A 25,105-nucleotide genomic window follows, 5' to 3' on the forward strand; every position below is an offset into this window, starting at 1 on the left:
CTGACATCATTGCAAGACTGAATGACGATGTCAAAGGTGTCTGAGAAGATAAGTTTTAGCTTTCTTCCCCCACCACCATAGGAAGAGGAATAACTTTAATCACCTTCTTCCAACAGTGGAGACAGTGTTATCTTTATAGTGAATTTTTTCCCCACAGGTATTCTTGATGCTATGAGATGGACAGTGAAACATGAAATCTCGAGGTATCATTCACATCTGTAATATACCGTGCATGCTGTGCTGAGTTACAGCTCCTATTGCTCAGTTTAGCCCTGTAGGTATCAATACAGCTGCCATCTGTATATACTCTTTAAAGAACTGTCAAATAAGTCACCCTTGCTTTGCAGCATTTGAAGGCAGTTACACTGATGGCTGTTAGGTGGCACATGCTGTGGACAGGACTGTCCAATAATGCAGCAGAAAACCAGGAAAATCACAAATGTTAAACCTAGGGTGCTGCATTCTGTACAAGCTGTGGTATGCTGGAGAGGGTGCACACTGTACTGCTGGGAAAAGGTAGGATGGATAAGAAATGAGGCTATGCCATAATACACCCTTGATTGAGAGATAACACTAAGAAAAAATGAAGTGCTGTGGGGTCTACAAAGTCCACTTCCATTTCCATTAAAAAAAAAAAAAAAAGTTTAAGTGAATCTCTTTTAAACTATCAGTGTTATAACAATGCTTATTATAAAGGAGAATGTTAAATTGTTGTATGTTTTCAAGTATGCTTCCAGCCCTTTCCACTTGAATGTGATCTTAGGAAGGATGAAAGATAAGCTTGTCAACTTTGGACCAAGATCATCCCAGAAGAATTATTTTGTGTTAAAGTGTGAACAGCTTCAACACTGTAGAAAAACTAAAAATAGAGGCCCAGAAACCCCAGCAAACTGTGGCTTTGGTGGGGTGTTCGCTGGTTAGCTGTGGGGCCACGGAGAGGCCGGAAGGGAAGTGACATCATAGACATAATCTGATTCAAAGTAAAACCTGACAAAGGCCAACAAGAGCAAGTCAAACCAACCATGCATGGTAAAAGTGGCAGGTAGAAACAGCTCTCCAGTCAGTGCAAGGGGAGCCTCCTGGGAAAAAGGACTTGTAATTCTAGAGTAAAGAAATAAAGCTGCATGTTATTTCTCCAAAAGCATTGTGGTCTAAATAAGAGACTCGGTCAAGTCAGTTCCATGACAGATTTGCTTTTGCAGCAGTAGGCTCCAAAGACCTCAACCCAGATGTGGACTGCAGGTATAAATACATACATAAACTCAGTGTCTCTGATAATCTTAAGGAAACGCCCTACTTAATACCTGCAGTTGGTAAGTTATCCTATTTTAGCTAACTTTCTATAGTAACTGCCAAGTGCAGCTACACACATTTTCCAGAATGCATAAAATTTTTGTTCTATGTACACTTTAACAGAACCTAAATAAAAAAATCTGAAGTTACCCTGGATTTATCTGAGGCCAGATGAAAGTCTGGGCAAGAAAACACACCAAACCCAAAAGGCTGGTTTGTCTGGCTACAAGTGTCTGACAACACACATCCAAATAGAGATCCCCAATTAAGCACCTTTCCTGGCTTGCAGGTTTGAGAACCAAGGCTAACTTCTCAGAGATGAGCCAGAGGATAGGGTAGGTTATGGAAGGGAAAAATAGATCAGACCTTTCCTGTGGACAGACCCTCAAAGAGCAGACTTCAAGCTAGACCAGACCTGCCCACAGAAGGAGGCGCTGCTCGACCACGTTCCTCACGGCTGGTGGCACCTGCAGCGGGGTGGATTCTCAGCCGCAAGTCGGGACTCGGATGCAGATGTCTTGAGGTATCTTGCAATTGTACCGTCGACTCATTTTGTCTGACTTTTTTTTTTTTTTTCTGGATCTTAAAGCCAGGGTTTTTTTCTGGATTATTTTTATGAGTGTAAAGTACTGCTTTTATGTCTATCTAACCTCACTGGGGGCAAAAGAAACAATCAGAGCCACTTGAATATGGAGAGGTTGTTTAGCAGACACAGTATATTGCTGTAAGAAATTTTTCTTCTGTCCTTGTTTCAGCTGAGGAAGAGTTAATTTTCTTCTTAGTAGCTGGTGCAGTGCTGTGGTTTGGATTTAGTATGACAATAATGTTGATAACACACTGATGCCTTAGTTGCTGCTGAGCAGTGCTTACCCGAAGTCAGGGACTTTGCAGTTTCCCCAGCTCTGCCAGGGAGCAGGTGCACAAGAAGCTGGGAGGGAGCATGGCCAGGAGAGCTGACCCAAACTAGCCAAAGGGATATTCCATACCATGGAACGTCATGCTCAGTATATAAACTGGGGGAGTTGGCCAGGGGCTGCCAATCGCTGCTCAGGGACTGGCTGGCCACCGGTCAGCAGGTGGTGAGCAGTTGTATTGTGCATCACTTGTCTGCCTTGGGTTCCATTTCACTTTCTCTCTTTTTTCTGTCTCCCTTTTATTATTTTTATTATTATTATTATTATTACTACTACTACTACTACTACTGCTACTATTATTATTGTTGTTATTGTTGCTGTTGCTGTTATTGTTATTATATTTTACTTTCTTTCCATTATTAAACTGTTCTTAACCCAGCGGTTCCACCTTTCCACGGTTCTCCTTCCCATCCCACCGGGGCAGGGGGAGTGAGCAAGCGGCTGCATGGTGCTCAGCTGCCAGCTGGGATTAAACCACAACATCTTCTTCTCGTCAGCTCTAGACAGAAGATAAGTTTCCTGGCAAAATGAGTTTGTCAGCTAGAATTTAGAGTATGTGTACTGAAAAATTACTTGACCCGTGACATGAGAGAGAGGGGAACTCTTAAAAGGAGAAAAATCCCAAGTGCTTTGTCCAATAGCATTCCCCACACGACAAGGCCAGAAGCAGCAGGCAGTGAAGAGTGAAGTTAAGTTGTTTTCAGTGGGTGCAAAACCAAACAAAGGAGACCTTAAAGCAGCTATGCAAAGCGATCAAAACCATGATATAGACACTTATTAAGGAATTGCTGGAATTCTGTCTGGGACACTTTCTTAAAATAGGGCTTTTAATCTCTAGGTCTCAAGGTGTTTTCTAAAGGCCAGTGAACTTTGTTGGTGAGCTGAGGGAGTTAAATATATCACAATTCCCCCAAAATCTCAAAAAGAAAATGGGTATTAAATTCTCACACGCACACACACCCCCCCCCCCCTCCAAGGAGCTGTTTTTCCATGTTTCTTTCTGCTCCCACTTCTTGTTGTATTCCTTAGCAGTTTTAGTCTTAAGTCCTTGCCAGAGACAGTGTGGCTCAGAGCAGGGGTGATGACTGTTTGCTTTTCCTGCCTTGATATACTACTGTAGAAGCCTGTATATACAAGGAATCCCTGTACCAAACAATCATTACGTCAAGTGTGTATCTTCCTGATGTGTTTATTACCAGAAGGGATGTCTGGGGAACATTTCCTGCTCTGCATTTTCAAACTTTGTATATGGTTTTAAATGGATGGACAGTAGATCTGTATTATAAATTTCTGCTTCATGCACCAATGTGTTAGTACAGCAAGAAAAAACAGTATTTTCCCTGTTACTTTTACTACCTAGCATTCCTGAGGCTGGTAGACAGATAGCCAGGATATATTTGAGAATGTATGTTTCCCTGCTGCATTATCACTGCCTGGCTCCCAGGATCAAACCACTGTGCCTCAGCTGAGATTTTGATTTTACTCAGTAATTCTACCACTGAAAAGGATGAACATACTTAAGGAACATGCTAGCTTGTCAGGAGCGGACTTTAGACCACAAAGTAATTTGTCTGCCAGGATTCTGCAGTGCACAAGTACGTGATCACGTGGAAGAGGCCATTCAGTTGTCAGTATCTGTAAGGCATGTTTTGTGGTCATAGGACATGATGTCATCTGAGCATTACAGCCTGGAGGGCCTAGCCTTGTGTCACTCTCATTGTATGCAGTGGTAGTACCTATTTTTTGCACATCTGAAAATCAGACCTGAAATTTGCAGGTCTCCTTGACAATATGGTGCTTACTTGGCAGTGCTAACAGCTTCTTAAACAGAACAGATCCATGTCTGTAACATGGTCTAGCAAGACTGTGGTGACTGTGCACTTAATTTTACTTATAGGAAGATTAACTAACTTACTTATTTGCAGTCAGAAAGAGTATGCATCTTGACAGTGGACAAAACTAAGGGTGTGAAGTGTCCTTCTGTATTTAGCGCTTCCACACAGAGCTTGTGTTGGACTCAGAGAATCGGTCACTTCCTGAGCAGGAATTTAATAAGTTAATTACAAAATGTTAATATTTGAGAATGTTATTATTTTAGATGGCTTATGTATATTTCCAGATTTTGTGAAGAACTCACATGGAATCCATGTCAGACATCTTTGGTTTTTTGGGATTGCATCTCTGCTACATTCGTTCTGGGCATTAACTACGCTGAAGTGTATATATGGGGTAGCAGGAGGGAGTTGTACTGCAGAGTGTCCTCTCCAGCTGCCTTCTGCTCCCACGGGAGAGGAGATCACTGGACTGTGTAGCTCTTTCTTGTCCCTAGCCTTTCCCTTCCTCATCCCCATCATAGTTTCTTCCACCCTTGAATCATGTTACTGGCCAGTCTGTACTTAATTAGATGACAGCCACAAACACTGCATGCGCTGATGGTTCATCATTCTACCCTGAATGATCCTGGTATTAATTTATTTTTAATTCCCACAAGAAACAAAAAATAATAATATCATCTCTGTATATAAATCCCAATGGAACTCCAGTGAAAAATACAGACTTTCTTCCCAGAAGATGTCCTAACTCCTAATATTGGTGGCCAGTGTGTACCCAAAGAATTGTATAAATTTTACAGCTTATTTGAATGATTGAATCTAGTAGCTGTTAAATAAAGGTTAATGAACAATATCGGGAAAAGCTTGAAATAGATATTACTTACAATGCTTTTATCAATGCAGCATATAATTCCATTCCTTGTTCCCCCTGTGCCAATCCAGACAGGCTGCCTGATGAGAAGCTGTAATTTTTGCAGAAGCATATCCACTACATCCTGACTTCAGACGTCCAACACAGCAGTGCCTGTTTTGGTCTACATAGCCTTTTAGCAAACCTAGCATATGCAGCAAGACTTCAACACATCTGTTATTATTTCCCTCAATCTACAAGGAGTGCATAATAGATGATGGCTTGAAGAAAGCTATGCAAGTAGAACGGTGGTCTTGCTAGTGAGGTGACATACACAGAAGCATTGCAGAACTGGAGAGAGGTCTTGCTTCAGCTCCCAGGAATCACATTTTGTTTCCTTTCTCCTGCTGGTGAGTCACATTCCAAGGTGCTGTTAAGGTGACAGGAGTATTGAAGTGTCAGCTGTTTCTCCTGCTCATTGCAGCCCTGGCAGTGGAGGCTTGAGCAGCAATGGAGCTGCTGAACTAACTGTGGGAGTACTACAGCTGGGAGAAATACAGTTGCTTGGGTCTGTGTTCAGAATCTGCTTCTTCCTCACATGGGCAAGAACCTCACATGATGCATCTGTTCTTCATACCCTTGCATAACACCTCCTGGCCTAGCATTCAGTGCACTTGCCTGAGTATTTGTATGGAATTACTTGTTGAAAACCAGAATGACGGGACTGGTCTGCCATTAACACTGGAAAATGAAAAATTGCTAGTGATTCTAAGATATCCAATTTGAGTAGGCGTATTGTTATGAGTTTTGAAATGGATATTTATCTTGATTTTCTCTGCTATGCACAAAAGTATTTGGATAAACTCTCTGCAACTGAGTCTTTGGGTATTTTTGGGGTTGTTCTTTTTACAAAAGTTGCTGTCTTTATTAGGTTACTGATTGGTGATCTTCCTGCCTCACTTCCTCAGTCCCCTCCTTCCTTCCATGTTTGTTCTGATTTGATGGATAGTAACAGGCAATTTTGTAAGTCAGATCTGACACAACATTACAAGTTGCTGACATAGCAGTAAATCCGCTGTGAATTATTAGAATTATGTTTTGCAGGAATTTTTCTTGTTTGGGCTTTGTAAATCAATTTGCATGTAAGTTTGTGTGAAAATGTTCCTTAGAACATCACCCTGTTTCACAGTATTTAGAGACTTACAGCTGTAGTGAAATATACCCTTTTCTGCTGATTAAGTGTAATTTCCAGAAGACAACTTCACTGAGTTGTAGTATCTGCCAGATCATAAATACTGCTTCTCAATAAAGCTCTGACACAAGAGAACTGATTTCCCTAGAAGAGTATAAAATACACTTTCTCTGCCTTTTCTAAACATTCTAACAAGGCTTACATAGAAAAGGTGTCATTTGTGAACTGAGAATACAGATCAAATCAGTCGGAATACCTAAAAAATTTCCGATTTTCTTTTCTTTTTTTTTTAACTCCTATGTAACTTACATTTTGAAACACAGTAATTACAAAGTCAAAGAAAACAAAGTATTTGCAACTAATAAATGTCTCAATTGGAAGTACTGGGTTTTAAAACTGTTTTTGCTTTTATTAGCAAAACAATATATTAATTGAAATTAACCATTTTCTTTGAGTGGTTTTGATAAGCATTTCATTTCTAGAACTTTCTTGCAAAATGCTTTTTTTAATAACTCAGATTAACAGTCTTAAGACATCTTAACACTACTATATGCCATTCTTCAAATGATATCTGCACTGTAAGAGTGACTGGAAAATCCACTTCAGTGACAGAATGAGAATTTGAAATGAAAAATATGGCGCAATGGGGAATGGCTGAATTAATTTTGAGCATCCACTTTTCTATCACAAACACATATCCTATGAAAAAACTGTAAAAATGTGTTTCTGTCTAAAACTTCGGTATTATATTAGTGCTGAATTGTGAGCTTGGTAGTTCAATTGAAGAAGCAAAACTTGTTTAATTAATGGTGCTGGTACAGTTCTGCCACAACATTTGTAAGCTGATACAGAAGATTTTTTTCTTAACAGAAAGGAAGCTTCACATCCACAGAAATTTCTTGTATGTTAGCATCAAATCAGAGCTGGGTTAGGCTTTCATAATCTGCCTTTAAGAAAACCCATTAGTAGTTTGTGCCACCTTGCAGGGGGGACAATTCTAATCACTAGGTCAACTGTATTAGAAATAATTGTGTGGCTATACAAGGCTTCTGTTGCTCTGGGACAGATTTCTTTCCTTTGAGTCAACACAGACAACAACTCAATGCCTGGCTCAATGAATGAAAAAATTGGACCTAAAGGGACAAAGAAAGGCACCAGTACAATGCTGGTAAAAAAAAAACCCCAAACCAACACTCAGGAAACACAAAAATTACTGCTCTTAAGGTAATTAACATTGCCTCACTCAATTGCACAAGAAAGATGAGTTACGGTAAACATTTTAAGGCTCAGGAATTAAAAAGCTTTAAGAATCAAAGTAAGGGTTGAAAATGTTCTTGAACAAGATTGCATATGTCAAACCAAGCTTGCAAAACTGGCAGTCAGAAAGCTAACTGTTTTACTTGGCAATGGAACAAACTTAACATGTACCCTATCACTCCATTAAGTTGTTTTTTATTTTAACAACCTTTTAAAAACCAACTCACAACACACTATGGTAATACTAAGAATACATTTAGCTGTTGTTTTCCAAGAAGGCATTCTGGGCTTTTAATATTATCCCGTATTGATAATTACTCCTTCGCAAGAGATACATAGCAGTATCACTTAATGCAGTGCAGTACTGGTCATTTATAGAAACCTCTACTTTTTAGTGACATCTGCTGAAAGCTGAACTGCTTGTGGGACTTGCATTGCTATAAAAGAAAATCTGAAGTGCTTCCCCATGTATAAATGTATCAACATAATGATAATCCAGGTACTGGAAATTTGAAGCACTTATTAAAAAAAGAGTAAAAAAATTGTTCCTTTTCTTCAGCTTTCGTACTAGAATGTTCAGGCTCTCTACGTTAACTTTTTCATGCTTTGCACTGCTAGAGTGAAGGCTGGAAAACTTATTTTTTAAACAAAACTCACACTTCTCATGAAATAGCATGACTTTGGGAACCTGAGTTTTGCAAAGTATTAGAGGAATCACAGCAAAAGATGGGTCACATAAATTTTTGCTTGGACTTCTCACAAGCAGAGCCTCAGTTTGAACTAAATAATTTACAGTGCTCTTTACAACCCATTACACTCCTGGTAGAGCCACTGTCAAGATGATGCCTGGAAAGACAGCAAAACACACATTTTTTTATTCTTCAGCAATGTTTGTGTAAATGATATGGCTGAAGGCAAACACTTCTGGAAAACTGTCATTGACTGTCCTCTTAAATGTACTTTCTGGGAATGTCAGTGTTTTCAGAGCTTTTAAAACTAATTTAAACTGATAAATTTTCTTCAAAATGCTGAACATGTTTCGCCTGTCCGTATGAAAACCACAGTCAATTCTCTATTTCAAAGACTATTACTTTTCTCCTTACTTTGGTCATGTGTTTTCCTTTATTTGCCATTTAGAACTTACTATCACTTCTTTCTGATGCTTTCGACCTTTGTTGCCATTTCCTTGTTGGATACTTGCTGTGGTAGATACCAGCTGCCGAATCCCATTTCAGCTTTCACTAATGGAGACTGTATGTTGTGACTTCATTATTGGCAGTGCCGCTGATTATTTAAGGTTTAACAACCTCATCTATAGCTGTGCCTTGTTTACATTAGCGATGTGAGAACTGGCATTTCCATACTGCAGTATTTTTCCTTTTGCTATTTAAAACGCATTCTGAATCAGTACAGGAAGCCACAAATGTGACTGCAGACTAGGAGGTCTAACAAAAGAGAAAGAAGAGATTACTGCTTCCCTGTATCTGCGCTGTCCCTCTGCCATAAGTAGACCGCCCAGTATATAGGTGTTCCTTCAACAGATGGAGCTCCTGTATCTGCTTCAGTGGATTAGTTTATTTAAACCACACTGTTGGGCCTTGCCTAACGTAGTATGTATAGTCTTCTGTGGTGAAGGCAGCAGTCATTGCCAAAGGGATGGGAGAGTAACAGACAATTGTATCTTAAACCGTCATGTGCTCTCTGCTATGAACCACAAAGGGTCTGCAGAGACAGGGCTAAAAACAGAGAGTTCCCCTGTTTATCATTCATCAGGTGACTCTCGGCTCCTGGTAACAGACAAAAGCATTTCACCCCATGCTTGCCTGACCACCTTCTGCCACGCAGCTAACACACTGTCTTGTTTAGTCGGAACCCTCCATCATGCTTCTCAGCAGTTTAGGAACAGACTCCTTTGCAGAGACATGAAGAATGCCTCACAAAATTCTTTTTGTCTGCTGAGGTGCAGGTCTACATCAGGGATTCCTTAAGCACAAGAATGACATCTAGGTTACAGGACTGTTTTTTCCAACTCTCCAGCCAACAGAGTTGTCCTGGAAAATGACTGCTGTGTGGGCCCAGTGTGAAACAAGCATTTGGATGGAAAATGTCAGTTGATGTTTGACAGTCATAGGCATCTGTAAACACAGCCTTTACACTGGGCAACGTGAGGCATCTTTGCAACAGCCAGTGCCACCACCTCGGCATTTAGTTTAGGCAGAATGAACACATATGTCAACAAGCTCTGCCTCACCACATCTGTATGAAACACAAGTTTTCATAGGGAAAGACACCTCCAGAGGGCTGCTTGTCAGTACAGGGAGAAAGCCTGGACAGAAACAAGCATGGCCCATTAACCTACAGTCAGACCAGGCCGTTTCTTGAGTACGTACCCCTCCTGTGGAACAAACAAAACCAAAACCGCTCCGTGGGCTTGGTTATTGTACAAAATAACCTGCTGTCGAGCACCGTGGCAAAAAAAAACCAAAAGAAAAATCGATTCCCCTCGCTTGAGGGTTAGTGGTGCAGTAACTCCTTCGCTCTTTAATCGCCCGTTCTTCCGTTTTTTCGCCGGCGAAGGGGGCAGTGCCGCCCCCCGGCCTCACTCCAGCCTGGGGCCGGGTTCCCCACCGCGGGTGGGCGCTGCCCGAGCCCCGCCGGGGGGGCGCCGCCGAAGGGCAGAAGCCGCCGGGCTGTGCCGTCCGACCGGGTACGCTCCGCCGAGGCGCGGCGGCTCGGTCCCCACGGCCGGCATGGGGGCGGCCGGCGGGGCTCGAAGGGGACGGCTCCGGCGCTGACAGAGCGTGATCCTCCCGAGCAAGTGTGTGGCGCTGGCTCGCCCTCTCGCCCCTGCCTCCAGTTACATCCCTGGCAGGAGACCGCGGCTCTCGGCTTCGCCTTCCAGGGTTATTTTTGGCCGGGGCGGCCGCATGCTGATGGCAGCAGCCTGGCAAGCCCCGGGCGTCCTTGCGGGCGGCGAGGCGCCGGCGGGGGCCCCGCCGGGCGGGGGAAGGGGCGGCACGCACCCCGCGCCCGCCCCGGCTCCCCCGCGGCGCCGGGCTCCCGGCGGCGGGCCGCCGACGGCTGAGCGAGCCCGCCTCCGGCCCCGGGGGCCGGCCTGAGGGAGCCCGACCCCGCGGCGGCCCGCCGCAGGGAAACGCCTCCCGCTCCCCGCCGCCGGCGAGGCCAGCCTGCTAGAGGGGCTGCTGCTCCCCAGCGGAGCCACAGCCGGGCGGGCGGCAGCGGGGCGCCGCCATGGAGAGGACCCCCATCCCGGTGCTGACGGTGCAGACGGCGCCCTACGAAGACCAGCGGCCGACGGGCGGCGGGGGGCTGCGGCGGCCCACGGCGCTTTTCGAGAGCCAGCGCAACTACCTGCCCAACTTCGTGCAGAGCCTCCTCTCCTCCGTCGACCTCCGCGACCGCCAGGGCTGCACCATGGTGGTGGGCAGCGACGGCAGGTACTTCAGCAAGACGGCCATCGAGATCGTCGTCCAGATGGCCGCTGCCAACGGGGTAAGCGGGGCCCCTCTCTCCCCCCGCCGTCCCCTCGGGGCGGCCTCCCCGCTCACCGCCCTCGGCCGCCTCGCCTCAGGCGGGCGTCCTTCCCGCTTTGCCCCCCTCGCCGCGGGGTGCACGACTTGCCCGCACCGGCTGCCGCCCGCACCGGCTGCCGCCCGCACCGGCTGCCGCCCGCACCGGCTGCCGCCCGCACCGGCTGCCGCCCGCACCGGCTGCCGCCCGCACCGGCTGCCGCCCGCACCGGCTGCCGCCCGCACCGGCTGCCGCCCGCACCGGCTGCCGCCCGCACCGGCCGCTGCCCGCGGGAGGAGGCGCGGAGCGGGCCCGCAGGGACGGGACGGGACGGGACGGGGCGGTTCCGTGGCGCGACCCGGCGGCGCGGCCCGTGCAGTGACAGCGAGGCGGGCTCCGTGGGGCCGTGTGCCGGGGGTCTGCGCTCCCGATGGCGAGGGTCTGCGGCCCCGGTGTCCAGGGTCTGCGGCCCCGGTGGCGGGCCAGCCCGGTGCCGGCTCGCACGCCTCTTAGGCTGTGCCGCTGGGCTTTGGCGGGGCTGGGTTTTGTCTGCCGGTAGCGGAGGTGATCGTGATAAGCACAGGAGGCTGCTGGCGGTGCCGTGCGTTTCACACCTTATTTTAGACTGAGGCAGGAATGGGAGCTGAACAACGCCGTTGACTCTGCAGGAGAAGACGTAGCAGGATTTAAAATAAGTAGGTGGGAAACGAAGCTATCAGACATGTGTCTCCTGCTCAGGATCTTTTTAAAATATTCAAGGAAAATGGTATTACTGGAGCAAGAGGAATTAAGCGTTTTGGCTGCATCTTAAGAAAATAACCCTTCTTCTCTATTGCCCACTTGCAAACAAAGTACAAAATGCAAGAAGGCAACGGTGGCAAATACCTCTGTGATCGGCTGTGTTACAGCTTTTCTTGCGCTGCTTTGAAGATAGGAAAGAATTCGGGAAGAAAACTGATGATGTCTTCTGATAGATAAGTGTCCATTTCTGTGTTGGTGTGTATGCACAGAAAGCTGGAAATACCAGCCAGTGTAGGCTTGAAGTTTCTACTTCAAAGCAGAGTTGCTGCTGCTGTCTCTTGTTATGAAGGCTGAATCGATTCTCCAGATCTGGAAAAAGAAGTGATACACTTTTATAGGGCTTATTTTGTAGTGAATTTACTTTTTCTTAGCTTTTTCCACAAGCCCCATTCTTTAAATGCTGTCCTGTTTTATAACCAGGATATCTTTCAACTTTGAAACAAATCTCCCTATGTGTCTGAATTTTCCCTGCTGGTTTATTGTCACATACAAGCTATATGGATTAGTCAGCTTGGTATAAGTTACGAGTATCTTAAATTTATTTCTAAAGCATGTTCTCACCACGCTGGCAATACCCAGCAGACGCCCAGTGCTGACCTGAGATTTCAGAGATAGGGGCTGTGCTGTGTACTGTCTGAGCCCAGGGTGTGAGGAGGGCTGTCGGGGGGACACTGTCGAAGGTGGGGACACTGGCAAGGGTAGCACGGTGGTGCTTTGTCCTCGAGGAGCAGGCATGCAGGGAGCGAGCACAGAGCTAGAGTGTGGAGTGTTGGAGGGACGATGGAACAGCACCCGGGGGAGTGCTGCTCCCTTCCCTCTTCCCCCATGTAGCACTGAGGAGAAAGTGCCGCTGCTGGAATTATAGCTGTCGACCATGCAGGATAAACTGCAGCAGCAGCTAGAGAGCTGGACAGCAAGAGCTGCCCTGCTGAGGCCTTTGCCTGCCCTTGCACACCACAGGGACTGAGGTGCTGAGGAAGACAAGACGCTTAGAGTTTAGAAGACCGGGGTCTTCCTCAGCCAGGTTATGCTGTGTCCAGGACTCCTTCCTGACTAATTTTTTCTGTCAGCTTGCCTCCTTCCTGCTGCTTCTGTCAGGTTCCTGATTTTTCTCTGTTCCCCCTGAAGATCAGGGCTTTTTGACCTCAGGCAATTCCCATTCGACATGTTTCTAGCACCTTGCTGTGATAGTGCTTCTCCTTTCTTAAGTCAGTGCGGGTTTCTCCCTGGCGTTTTCTGAAGCCAGACCCCAAGCTTTTCTGCTCACGATTCCCACAAATATCTGAATTCAAACATTATACTCTTACTAATGACACAGTCCTCACAAATTCAGCAGGCCAGCTGGTGGGGTGCTACTGATACTCAAAAGGCTTCCCATTTTCCATGTGCTAATGCTCCATCCCCTCTCTACCATCCTTACCCTGCTCACCCTCAGCCCCATTTTTCCCAAGCCCACTGCAAATGCATAAGACTCATATTTACTTAGTGAATACTGTTTGTACATTTTATTCTTCAGTTGTTAAAATACATCTGCTGGGAAAATATCTAAACCTCCCTGAAGGCATTAAGTGCTGTGCTACGTACCTAGGGGGAAAGGAAGGGAGTACTCCTGAGGTCAAAGATGTCTCCCTTTGAGTGAGGTTAATGTCATTAGAAGGCATGTAGCCAGTATCACAGGGAAAGAAATGAGTTGGTGTCGGCAGGCTTGGTTAAAATGTGTAGAAGCCTTTAAGTTGCATTCCACACCTTCAGCCACCCCAGAGTGCCAGGAGAGGGATAGACACATAGTGCTGATAAACTGAACTTGAATCTCCTTCCTGGAAGACATATACCAAGTGTTATGGTTAATTGTGCCTGCTGAGTACAAAAATAAAAGGGATTTTCTATTATCAACTGTAAATGTATTGCCCTTTAGAGTTGCTAGGTTCCCCTTGTTCTAATTTGGTGACTCACCCCACATTCCCCTTGTGTTAACAGCCTAGCACAGTTGGCATAGGCCCCAGTACAAGGATTGAGATGAGGTCCCCTGCCCGGTCAGCTGCCAGTGCTTGGCCTGACTTCTTCTCATCTTGGTTCCCTCTGGCTCCTGCCCTCCAGCCCGCGGCTGCAGGTACATGCTCCGCAGCTGTAGCCTGCGTAGGCTTCCACTGGTGGCAGCCGCTGTGGGCTGGCCCATGTTGTGCAAATGTCATCAGCACGTGCCCCACCAAATCCTGCTGCTCAGAGCTGGAGGTGACAAACCAGGGTCACTCTTCAATGGGTCACCTAGCAAACACGTTTGGGTAAGGGACTGCATATTGTGGGAGGGTGGGGGAGGGCGGGGAAAGCCAGACAGAGGTCCTGTACCGTTCCAGGTTGCGACAAGCAGTTTTGCAAAGTGGGGTGGTAGGACAGCATCTGAGGCTCTATTTCCCTTTTCACCTGTGTCCTGTCAGTAGTAGTGTCCTTGTACCTTGATGTCTGCAAGAAGTGAGGTAGAAGGCTCCATCATTTGTAATACAGTTCCACTACAAATTAAATGCAGTTATTCCATTAGACCCGGTGACTGGATGTAGTGTCTCTTTTTTTGATGCAAAGTTTAGGATAGGTTTAAATGGGAAGCTGCTATTGGTGAGTCTCAATGCAGATCAGAAGCTGATGATCATGCTTTAAATACGAAAATTGATAGGAACATGCTAGAAAGATCACAGAGTATTGCTAGTAATGTTGTAGAAGTCTGAGATGGCAGATAGTTTGCCAGTTTTCTTCTTTATAATACCATGTTGTTTTTATTTGCTATGGTCTTCCATGCAAATCTTGCCCTCCCTCCCTGGACCTGTGTGCTTGATACATTTGCTTCCACATTGAGTGTGGCACTCAGTCATCTTTAGCGTACTATGGTAAAAGATAGGAAGGCACAGCTCCATGCTGTACAGGCTATGTAATCTGTTTGCTTTGTGTTCTTTCACGTTTAATTGACTGAGGCATGTGAGAGATTACTGGGAAAAATAATAAAAAAAAGCATTAAGTGACTCCATGATAATCAACTGAATCATCTGAAAAAGCACAGCTGCAAGTGGTAATACTGCATAAAAATGTTCTTGTAAAGTACTTGTTAGGGTGGCTGTTCTTTCAGCTGTAACACTTTGCAGAGGATAATGGTCTGTCTCTGCTGTTGCTACTGAAAGCAGAGTGACGAAATAGAAGGTGGTGTGGGGGCACTGCATTGGAAGAGACATTACATGTCTGTGATCTCGTAGCCATGCAAGTTTTTGAATTCCAAAGATAATCTTTCCATGCTATGAAACTGTCCAAGATTTTCAGAAGGATATTACTGGAACTTTAATTCTGAGTCAATACATGAATGTTATTTAGTTACTGTTTTAGCCCAGATCACGAGAAGCCTGTAAATCTGAAGTGTTAACTACTTAAAATTAATTAGGTGTCAGTTTAGTATTTGGTTCAGAGACAAAATGAACAGCTTCTGAGCCAAGAGAGGATGAGGCTGTGCCTTCTTGCCGCTGAAATGAAGGAAGCAAAGGATGTGTAGAGGCTACACAGGGGTAGCATATGTGTATACTTCTAAGGTCTGCACTGTCCTCAGGGAGTTTTGTAAAAGCACTGAAGACCTTCACATAAGGTGAAGCTCTTTGCAGTAGTCACTGCAAATCAAATGTAGATGTAGCATTCGTATGATTTCACTTTCAACATCCTTAATTTAGAATACTAAATTTTGCAGTATTTCTGTAGTATAGAAATTAATGTTTCTATACTGTTCAGAAATAAATAGTATTTCTGAACAGTATAGAAATAATAGCCTTGTGACAAATGCTAAAGGCAAAGCAGATTACTCCTGTTCATATTAATATTTGGCATCCAGAAAATGGGAAAATTGGTTTGTACAACATCTGTTGAACAGGAAAAGAATGAAAATATGGTGATGAGATAGTACCAGGTAATTTGTGCATCCTGAATAATCAAAGTATTCTACTTACTATAAAAAAACAGTTTTGGTGTGCATGAAGGCAAAAATCTAAACCTCACTAGTTCAGATTCAGAAGTACAGAGAACATGTGCTCATGGTAAGCCTGTATGCAAGTGTAAATGCATTTATACTTGAGTACCTCAAGACAGATTCAGTGCTGTTGTTTTCAAGCATTTTGCAAAATGTAATTCCTGATGTCTTCCTTTTGCTTACCCGTACACACTACTGTTTGAAGAGCTGGCACCCATTTCTAACAGCTGTATTGAGACTGAGTCATTGCTTTAGCCTCCTACAGGCTTCATAGTTTAAAAAAGGGAGAGACAATATTAAACCCAAACATTTTCAGTATTTATTTTCATCATGCTTTTTTTCCCATAATACATTTATGTGGGTAGACTGCTGTATAGACTGGAAGAGAGTTTGTTAAATTCTATTTCCCAATGTTCTGTGTTTTTCTAATGCTTCGGTACAATTGACAATAGTGATTAAATGAGAGCAAAATATAACAGTGGCAAGATGTGGCGTAAATAGGAAAGAAAACTGTTCAATGCCACTGAAGTGAGCAGAAATGAGGCTCAGCTGTGTGGTATATGTGTTAACTGTATACACACTCTGCCCTCACCAACTGACCATGTCAGTGGAAGTGCTGCTTTAAAATAATCTCTTGAAACAGAAAATGTGGATTCTGCTAATGTGCATTTTTTCTCCTGGAAGGGATACTTGTTTTCCATGGAATATATTTTCAATATAGTAGAAAAACTAGAAACCATTTTTTTGTTTGTTTTTTAAATTATTCTTTCTTAATTTCCTTCAGAACTGTTACAACCTGGGAGAAAAAAAGAGGCAGTGAAACAAAAGAGTTTCCCTATAGTAGCAAGAGCAAGTCAAATGAACTTTGAAGATTTTTCTGTGAACTGTACTTGTAATTTTGATAGTTTTCCTGTTTTCTAGCAACAATCCATAGGCTTCAAAATTATCTGCGAAAACTGAAAAGAGAACCAGGCAGACATCCTATCATCAGGTCTTGAGGTAGAGATAGAACAGTTAATAGAATGCGTTGTTCTGCACATTTTCTTACATTTGACAGCAGATCTTGTAATTCTTAGTGAAAGAGAAGTGGCTAACCATAGTTTGTGCTTTGTGAAGGTTAGCAAAAAAGTAACTTGTGCTTACTTTATAAGTTGATAATTTCAATGAAGAAATCTTATATTTTTTTAAATTAAATTAGTTCACAAAACCAGGCCAAATAAATAATCTCTTAATCCTTTGATTTTCTGAATTTTTTTGGAACTCCACTTCTGAGTAACCATTAAGGGCCTCACACAAGCGCTGGACCCAGAAGAAGGTCATCTGTATGTGAAAGAAAGCTCTTTATAGAAAGGAGGCAAGTAGTGACACCTCCTGTGCTGTTGCTTTGCCACGCAGACAGCAGAGCTGCCAAATCTCCCTCAAACCAGAGAAGAAAATCTGAGGCTGAGTTCCCAGTCTGCTTTTAGATGAGGAGTGGGAAGGAAGTGGGAAGGATTCAGAATTCTGCCTCTGCCTCCCCACCTCCCCTCCTTCTCAAACTACAAGTCAGTAGTGGTTGGGGTTTTTTTTGTTTGTTTGTTTGGTTTTTAAGTAAGGATATTAAAACCCCTCAAACTTTTGCAGTATTCTTTTAAGCTCTATATGCAGCTGCCTGTTCTTGCCTGTGACACTAGCCTCCCCTTCTCCCCTCCTTTTTTCGTATCTGCCTGTTTCCCAGGAACTGGAACTCTTTTGTATTTCTTTGTAAATACATTTCTGGTTGGCTCCTAGATTATTTATATTGAGCTGAAACTGAAGTATCTGTGTAGGGGATGAAGGCATGGTTTTGAAATTGGAACCATGCAGTGGAACTGCACATAATACCAAACACATTGAGTCAGTGTTTAATAACACCACCTGAAAGCTTTTTTTACTTTAAGAATGGTGGGAACTTCCCCTGCTCAGCTGTGCCCTGGGAAACACACAAGCTCTTCATCTGGAATAGCCAAGGAGTCACTGATGGCTGAAGGAGGAGCAATACTTTCGATAGGGCAGGACATCCAAGGGGGGGTCTCGGTAACAGAGGTGTGACTCATGGAGGCTGCAGGTCCTACTGTGGGTGTAGTGATATTTGTGATTGCTCTGGAAGGCTGCTCCATGAAAGGCAATTTGCTTGCTGTTCTCTTTTACGCTAGTTAAAGCCCCAACCCTGCAGATTGCATCCACACAGCCAGCCCTAAACTATCTTGATATTTGAGGGGATTTACTGGTTTGTGGGGATACCTGGGAAGGTCTGATAGCAGGATCATAGCCCAGTGCTATGCTTGGGAGCTTTGCGAGTCACTACCATAGCTGTGCTCTTGCTTTACTGTCAGTGCATAGGCTGCTGGGGTTAGGTGTCCCAGTATATGGTATCTTTTGTCAGCACTCCGGGTTAGCTTGTAAACAACTCAGTATGTATATTTCTCTGCAGCCAGCTCATGTACGTGTATTTCTCTACAAAAGAATAGGTTCCGTACTAGGAGTTTACAATTTCTGTTCTATATGTATATACACCTGTACGTATATGTGTGTTTATATATTAATACTTTTTCAAAAGTTTAGTGCCATTCAGAGTGCTTTGACTTCCTTTTCCACCTAGATTGGCAGATTGGTTATTGGACAGAATGGTATCTTATCCACACCTGCTGTTTCATGTATCATCCGAAAGATCAAAGCAGCTGGTGGAATTATTCTAACAGCTAGCCACAGTCCTGGGGGACCTGGAGGAGAGTTTGGAGTCAAGTTTGAGGTTGCCAATGGAGGTAGGTTTTTTTCTAATAGCACATTACAACATTGCATCTTGGTATGATGAAAGTATGATGACAAGGATAACTAGCTGACTTTAATTATGTGGGTTTTATTTATTCTCTTAAAACTATGAAGAGTGTAGGCATCTTTCTCCACCCCCCCTCCCCTGTAATAGGAGTGTATTTGTTTACATGGGTCTGTACAATAAGCATTAAATGTTCACTGAAGTCCTTATGGTAGCAGTAAAATTTCTATAAAAAAGGGATTTTGCCATCCAATTTTTATAGCATTTTATGTAGTCTGCCAGATCATTGTAACAATTCTGATCCTTTTTATTTATAAAGATTCCTATGAGGAAGCTCTGTTTTGCTCATACTTCTGTGCTGCTTGTCTTGGCATTTACTTTAAACCGTGTAACTTTAGCAGTGCTGTAGGCAGTACAACTCATTGTCTTGTATGGAAGAAAGCACTTCTCATGTTTACCCAGAAAATAACTGCTCTTTTCCAGGGAGAGAGTTGTATCATTTTAACTATTGCAGTTCCACTGTTGCATAATGGAATTTGCGTATATAGCTAATGTCGTGTTTTCCAAAATGGACAAGCTAAACATGTAGGTATGTTATACATTATGTGTGTTTTATGCTACAGATCTGTGTACACCAATAAAACTTGATGGTGGCGATCGCTGACACCTTGGATACCTCACACATGTGGAGTGCTTTCCATCTGTAAAAACTGAAAATGCTTTTAAATAATGTTTCCTGCCCTGTTTTGAAGGTGGGAGAACTTGAGAAGGGGATGCTTCTCCCTTGACCCTTGTCCAATTGAAAAACATACACGGTTAAACCGTTGTGATTTTATAAACAGAATAGGCTTGAATCCCAGAGAGGTTGAAAGGACTGTGTAAGGTCAAGACAGTGAGCAAGCCGGGGTCACAGCACAAACATGCCAGAGACAAACCATTAGATGCATTAGCATTCCATAAACTTTAGAACACCACATACACCTAAAATCTATTTGATAAATGGGTAATGTTTGGGCATTTTTTTACTGAGCTTTGCTTTTTTAAAGAAAATTCAGACTATTAGGCTTTAAATATGAAACACTCCTGAAGCACAGTTCACAACGATCAATTATTTATGATAATCAGCAGGGACATAATGAAAAGTAGTTGGTGTAAGTTGCAGCTGAGAAAATGCGGGTTAAGGGTTAGGCAAGGTTTTTGAAATAGGAGAATGGTTAGACACCATGACAAGAGCCTACGGAAGGCTGTTGTTGCTGGGCGTTCTTGCTCAGCCTGTTTTGCAGATCCAGGTCAGGCAGAAGCGGTTTGTTTCTGTAGCTGTAGGAGAGAACCCAGGACAACATGGCGGGATCTCCTTAGCTGGAAATATCAGTAGTCAATACATCCGTCTACCGAGGATCATCTGGAGCTAATGAAACCTGTCCTTACCTCTTGGATGGGTTTGGATTGGATGAGTAAGAAGTAATTTTCTAAGCCAAATGAAGAGTTAAGTGACTGTTACTTATTGTATTGCCTTGGACCACCTGGTCCACTGTGTGTGAGATAGAACACACTAATTTACGTGGCAGAGCTGCAATGAATATAGCAGCACTGCTAGAGGAGTGGGAAGTTAGCACTGAAAAGCCAGAGACTTTGGACTAGGAGAGAGAGCATGTGAAAGAGAAGAAAGGGAGTAATTTTTCAGAGTGGAAGGGTGGCTTTAATATAAGCAATGAAGAGTCAAATAAGTGAGAAAGGACTTTTGTTATAACTCAGACTCAGCTTTTGCACTGCATATGTCATAGCTCATCTGGTAATTTCTGCATTAAGCTTGCAACTTTTATTTGATTGACATTAATTTTTTTAAAAATAGAGCCAATCTTCAGTATTTGGCAATACAAGTAATGCACAAGTAAGGTGTGATTTCTGTTTCTGAATGGCATAACTGTTTCAGGTCATAATTGCTTGTTAAGCAATTAAAGTATTTTGCATTCTAACAAAGCTATATATCATTAAGCCATTCGAGGAAAACTGAAAGAGACCACCATCAAAATGGTAAGACTTTTAAAAATTATTTTTACTGAAATAATTTGAAACACAAAGCCGTCTCACCTTCATAAGTGTGCATTTGCAGAAGGTGCTGTGAAACACCAGAAGCTGCTGCTAGAGGCCAGACTTTCCTTTAAATGTTGAGATTCCCTGTAAACAATGGCAGTCTCTGAGCAATAAATCCAGAGAAAGATGGCTGTGGGTTTTTGGTTCTCACATTCCCCTTGCCCTGGATAATGATTGATTGAAATACTCTATGTGGATCAAAACATTGCGAGTAACACACTGTATTTCCATGTTACATTTAAAAAAAAATGTTTGAAACCTGTGTTACAATAAAAGAACAGATCTTACTTACTGTAGTTCATTGTTTGGGTTTATTCCTTAACTCAAATATATTCAGAAAAATGTTTATTATAACACTTGCTTTTAAAGTAGGGAACCTTAATTTTCAAAAAATGACCCACAACATTCTTTTTTCTTCTAGGACCTGCTCCAGATATAGTTTCAGATAAAATCTATCAAATTAGCAAAACCTTGGAGGAATATGCAATCTGTCCTGATCTCAGAGTTGATTTATCACGCCTAGGAAGACAAGAATTTGATCTGGAGAACAAATTCAAACCTTTCCGAGGTATCAATGTGTGCTTTTATGCATGTTGCATCCATTGATTCTAAATATTGAAATTGCCACAAAATGCCGCAGTACAAGTTCTCAAAATACTAGGCAGTGTGTGTGAGGAAGCTGAGTTACAGCCTTCAAAGTGTATTAGTCCTCATCATTTAGCCGAATACCTTTGCCAAATGTATGTGCTTAGGCTTGCCGGTAGTTAAACACCAAGCACAAACATTTTTTTGATTAGGAATGGTTTGCTCATGGAAGTCTAATTGACAAAAGAGTTTGTGAAAATCTCGGTTTATTTCTTTGCCTCACACTGACTGAAAAGTTGTGGGATGTGTGAGGCACTATACATCCAGTGACTTCAAATGTAAAGAGAGCGCTTAGGCACATGTTTAGTTCTAAGCACGTGAATACTTTTGTGCCTGCTTGATTTAAAATGAGCTAACACACTCATTTTGTACTGAAGAAATCAAAACCAGGAAGGGGTCCAGACAATATTTCAAATACTGTAAAACTCTGTGTGGCCTCAAGAACTTTTTCCTCATTCCTGATGTCCTATAATTAAAGCCAGTATATTTTCCGCCAAATCATTGTATTTTGAGACAAAGTACATTTTGGTAAGTAAGATTTTTGATTTAAAAAAATCTGAAATTGTGAGTGTTTTTGATTGCAAAGACCATGTTCAGCTTTTTAGGCAAACAGAAAGCAAAGAAAATTCAGCTGCAGCACCACTCTGGAATCATATGATTGCCACAGTTTTAAATTTTGCTTTTTCAGCTTTTACATCTCTCCAAGTTGTGTTTTTCTAAATGAAAATGAGACACCCCTCTTCCCCTTACAGGTAGTATAAAAATAAATTTAAAATAATTTCAATTTGACTGACTGTTTTTCTAAGGAAAAATAATTTCACAGTCATCTCTTCCCACAATACATCGTCCTGGGACAGTAAAGCTGCCAGGAATCCCTACTGAAGCAATGTAATTGGCTTACAAGTGCATGTATAAGTATAGTTTACATAGGTCTGAATGCAGAATGAAAGTGCAGAAAGAATGAAAATAACTAAAGTATTTTAAGATGCTATCTGATGTATTTAGTTGTATGAACTAACTCCTGTGAATCAAGGCTAGAGGTGTTGGAGCAACTGAGCGTAAACCAGTTGGGTTTGGCAGGAACTAAAATAATTTTTAGACTTTAAGCCTACATGCACATTATCTTAACATGTGTGAGCAGCTCCACTGAATTTGAGGCATTTATTTGTAGGTGTAAAGCTTAGAGCCTACTTAAACATTGTTAGGAGCAAGGCATAGAAGATGTGCAGTCATGTAATTTTAGTGAATCCTTGAGGCTTTCAACATACAGAATTAACTCCTTTTCAGATAGGTTTTACGGGTTGTTTTTCAGCCTTGAGAACCCTTTTTTGTTTTGTTTCTCCATTCAGGTGTATTACTGCAATGTGTTCTTTTTCAGGCTCAAAAAATGTCTGGGTCATTTTCATGCTATTGTAAAGAGGAGCAGTAGGGTGAGGTCAGTGTTTTTGAGGAAAACTGGCTGATATTCTAAGTAATAATTTAAACATAACTAAAATGTTTCAGGATACTCATATTACCAGATAAAAAGACATTTGCTTTTTAATTTAATCAGGAAACGTAATACATTCCAAGATGACTGAGAAGCATGGCTTTTGACAGCTGTTTGGTAACTGTTTTCATTATGACAGACTTATTTCCATTCATTCATTTTAATTTAATGTTTTATGTCCAAAAGAACTATAAAAATTGTAGCTCTTCTTCTTTTATTAATTTAGAATACAAATTAGCAAGACCTTAGCAAAAAACAGATGGTATTTGAGCCTAACTTTCCCAAATCAGTGAGATATAAAATGCAAAAGTATAGCAGTAGATTGACAACAAACTTGAGACACATACTCCAGGTGCCAAAACTGAGAAGAATAGGCTGTGTGTCTCTCCTGATAGATACTGCTGTTCAATAGAAGAATAGAACATGTGGTTTCAACTTGGCATGGATGTCTTCCATCCTCTGAGAATAAACCTGCATAGCTTGAAAAGTTGTTCAGTGTTTTAGTGAATGATAAAGACCTTACTTTGGTACAGTGTACTCTCATGAATGTTTTCAGTGAAATAGGAACTGTCAACTTGCATCATCTCTGCAGTCCTTGACCAGGCAAAACTGGTGATCTCTGAAAGGCTTAAAGCTTGATGGTAGAAGTCTTCGACTTTGCCTCTGTGAGCTTCAGTGTGAGTCCATATTATGTAGAGGTCGCCTGCTCTGATTTTAGGAGAGGTGCATGGCTGGTGGAAGTGTGCTGAAAGATACTTTCCCATGTGTGAACTTAAGTGATTTTTTTCTACCTCATTTTTCTAGTGGAAATTGTGGATTCTGTGGATATCTACCTCAATCTCCTTCGAAGTATCTTTGACTTCAATGCAATCAGAAATTTGCTGACTGGACCCAACCAGATTAAAATAAGGATTGATGCCATGAATGGAGGTAAGAACTTAACTTGCTATCAGGACAGAATTGTAGGTATGCTGCAATAACTTCCCAGTAAAGATGGTGCACTGCAGTAGTTTCCCAATAAAAGTATAGCATATAAAAGTCAGACTTTTTAGTAGGGTTAAGGGGAATAAGAAAAAATTTGAACATTATACTAGTAACCAAGGCAATCTTAACAATAGTTAGGTCCCTTATTAGGCAAAGAGGTTTATCTTCCTTGATAAAGAAGTGAAGGCGTATGTGTCCAACAAATGTTCTCTTTCTGCATTTGGAAGCAAGCAGGATGAGGTAATCTTGCAATGAGAGAGTGATGAAGTGTGTTGCAGTGAGCAGTAACCAAGGAAGTTACCAGGCAGCCTCCACTAAGTAAATTCTAAATGGTATAAAATTAGTTAAGTCTGAATAAATTGCACCCAGCATTCCTTAAAGAGTTGACCTCTGCATCACTAATGTTTACTGGGTTTTTTTAGTGTACTGGGGGCAAGATGCAAGTGTCCCAAAGACAGAAAGGGGACCAATTTTGTCTTGATATTAAAAAATTATAAGCTGTGTCACTTGGGGAAACAGATCAGTATGAGGTGTGTCTTGGATACATGATGAAAAAATAAATAAATGTTTCTACAGGTAATGGTTTGAAGGATAGGAATGTAAGTAATGGTGTTCAACATTATCTTATGGAAAAAAAATTCCATCAAATAAAGCAGGTTTCATTCTTTAATGAGATTACAAAACCAGACTGATAAAGGGAATTGGATAGACAAACAGAGGTTTTGTAAAGCATTTTATCTGGCACGGTGTGACAGTCACGGTTCGAAAGATCATAGTGGGCATACAGTCAGTGTGAACACTCAGTTTTACCAGGCTGTGGCAAAAGGGCAGATGGTGTCTTTGAACAGTGTAGAGGGAGCAATGAGGAAGACAATGCTTCCAGTCATGTACAGTACTGGAGAGAATGTGACTCAAATAGTTTGCAGAGCTCTGATCTCCAAGTCTATAACTGATTGTTAAAAATTTTACACATGGTCAAAAAGGTGCATAGTCTGTCTCAGGGTTAGAAAAACTGATACATCACAAAGATTTTAAAGGACTGAGTTTTTTTACTTACAAGGTGATAAAGAATTTGCCTTATGACTTTGTATTTTGGTGGAGAAATAGCCATATATAATACACAGTACACACACAGTAAGTGTATACAGGAGTATTTGTTTATACAGCAGAGAAAGGGTTTTTTTCTGCAGAAAAATATTGCTCAGTCTTCTACTCCCAAAAATACAAAAAAAAAATCAATAGTGAGAAGCTGAGGCCAGACAAATTCAAACTGAAATGTAGCTCACATGTGTGGGTAACAGCAAATAAACACTGGAGCAATCTACCAAAGAAAGCTGGGGGTTGTCCTCTTGGTGGCATCAGATCAAAAGACTTTCTGGATGAGATGCATTAGCCAAAAGTGAGTCACCAGGCACAATATAGTGAACATTAGAGA

The 25,105-nt window shown here is 42.4% G+C and overlaps 1 protein-coding gene across 1 annotated transcript in view; it reads left to right on the forward strand.

Annotated features, from left to right (window-relative positions):
* The first annotated feature begins 10,483 nt into the window (after positions 1–10,483).
* Positions 10,484–25,105, forward strand: part of PGM5 (phosphoglucomutase 5) — a 78,238-nt gene continuing 63,616 nt past the window's right edge. The window contains exons 1-4 of the mRNA XM_037374378.1: positions 10,484–10,851; positions 18,285–18,447; positions 20,974–21,120; positions 23,491–23,616. Coding sequence (XP_037230275.1) covers positions 10,591–10,851; positions 18,285–18,447; positions 20,974–21,120; positions 23,491–23,616 — 697 coding nt within the window. The 5' untranslated portion in view covers positions 10,484–10,590. The remainder of the gene's footprint in view (positions 10,852–18,284; positions 18,448–20,973; positions 21,121–23,490; positions 23,617–25,105) is intronic.

Source organism: Falco rusticolus, chromosome Z, assembly GCF_015220075.1.
Source record: "Falco rusticolus isolate bFalRus1 chromosome Z, bFalRus1.pri, whole genome shotgun sequence".
Classification (NCBI taxonomy): domain Eukaryota; kingdom Metazoa; phylum Chordata; class Aves; order Falconiformes; family Falconidae; genus Falco; species Falco rusticolus.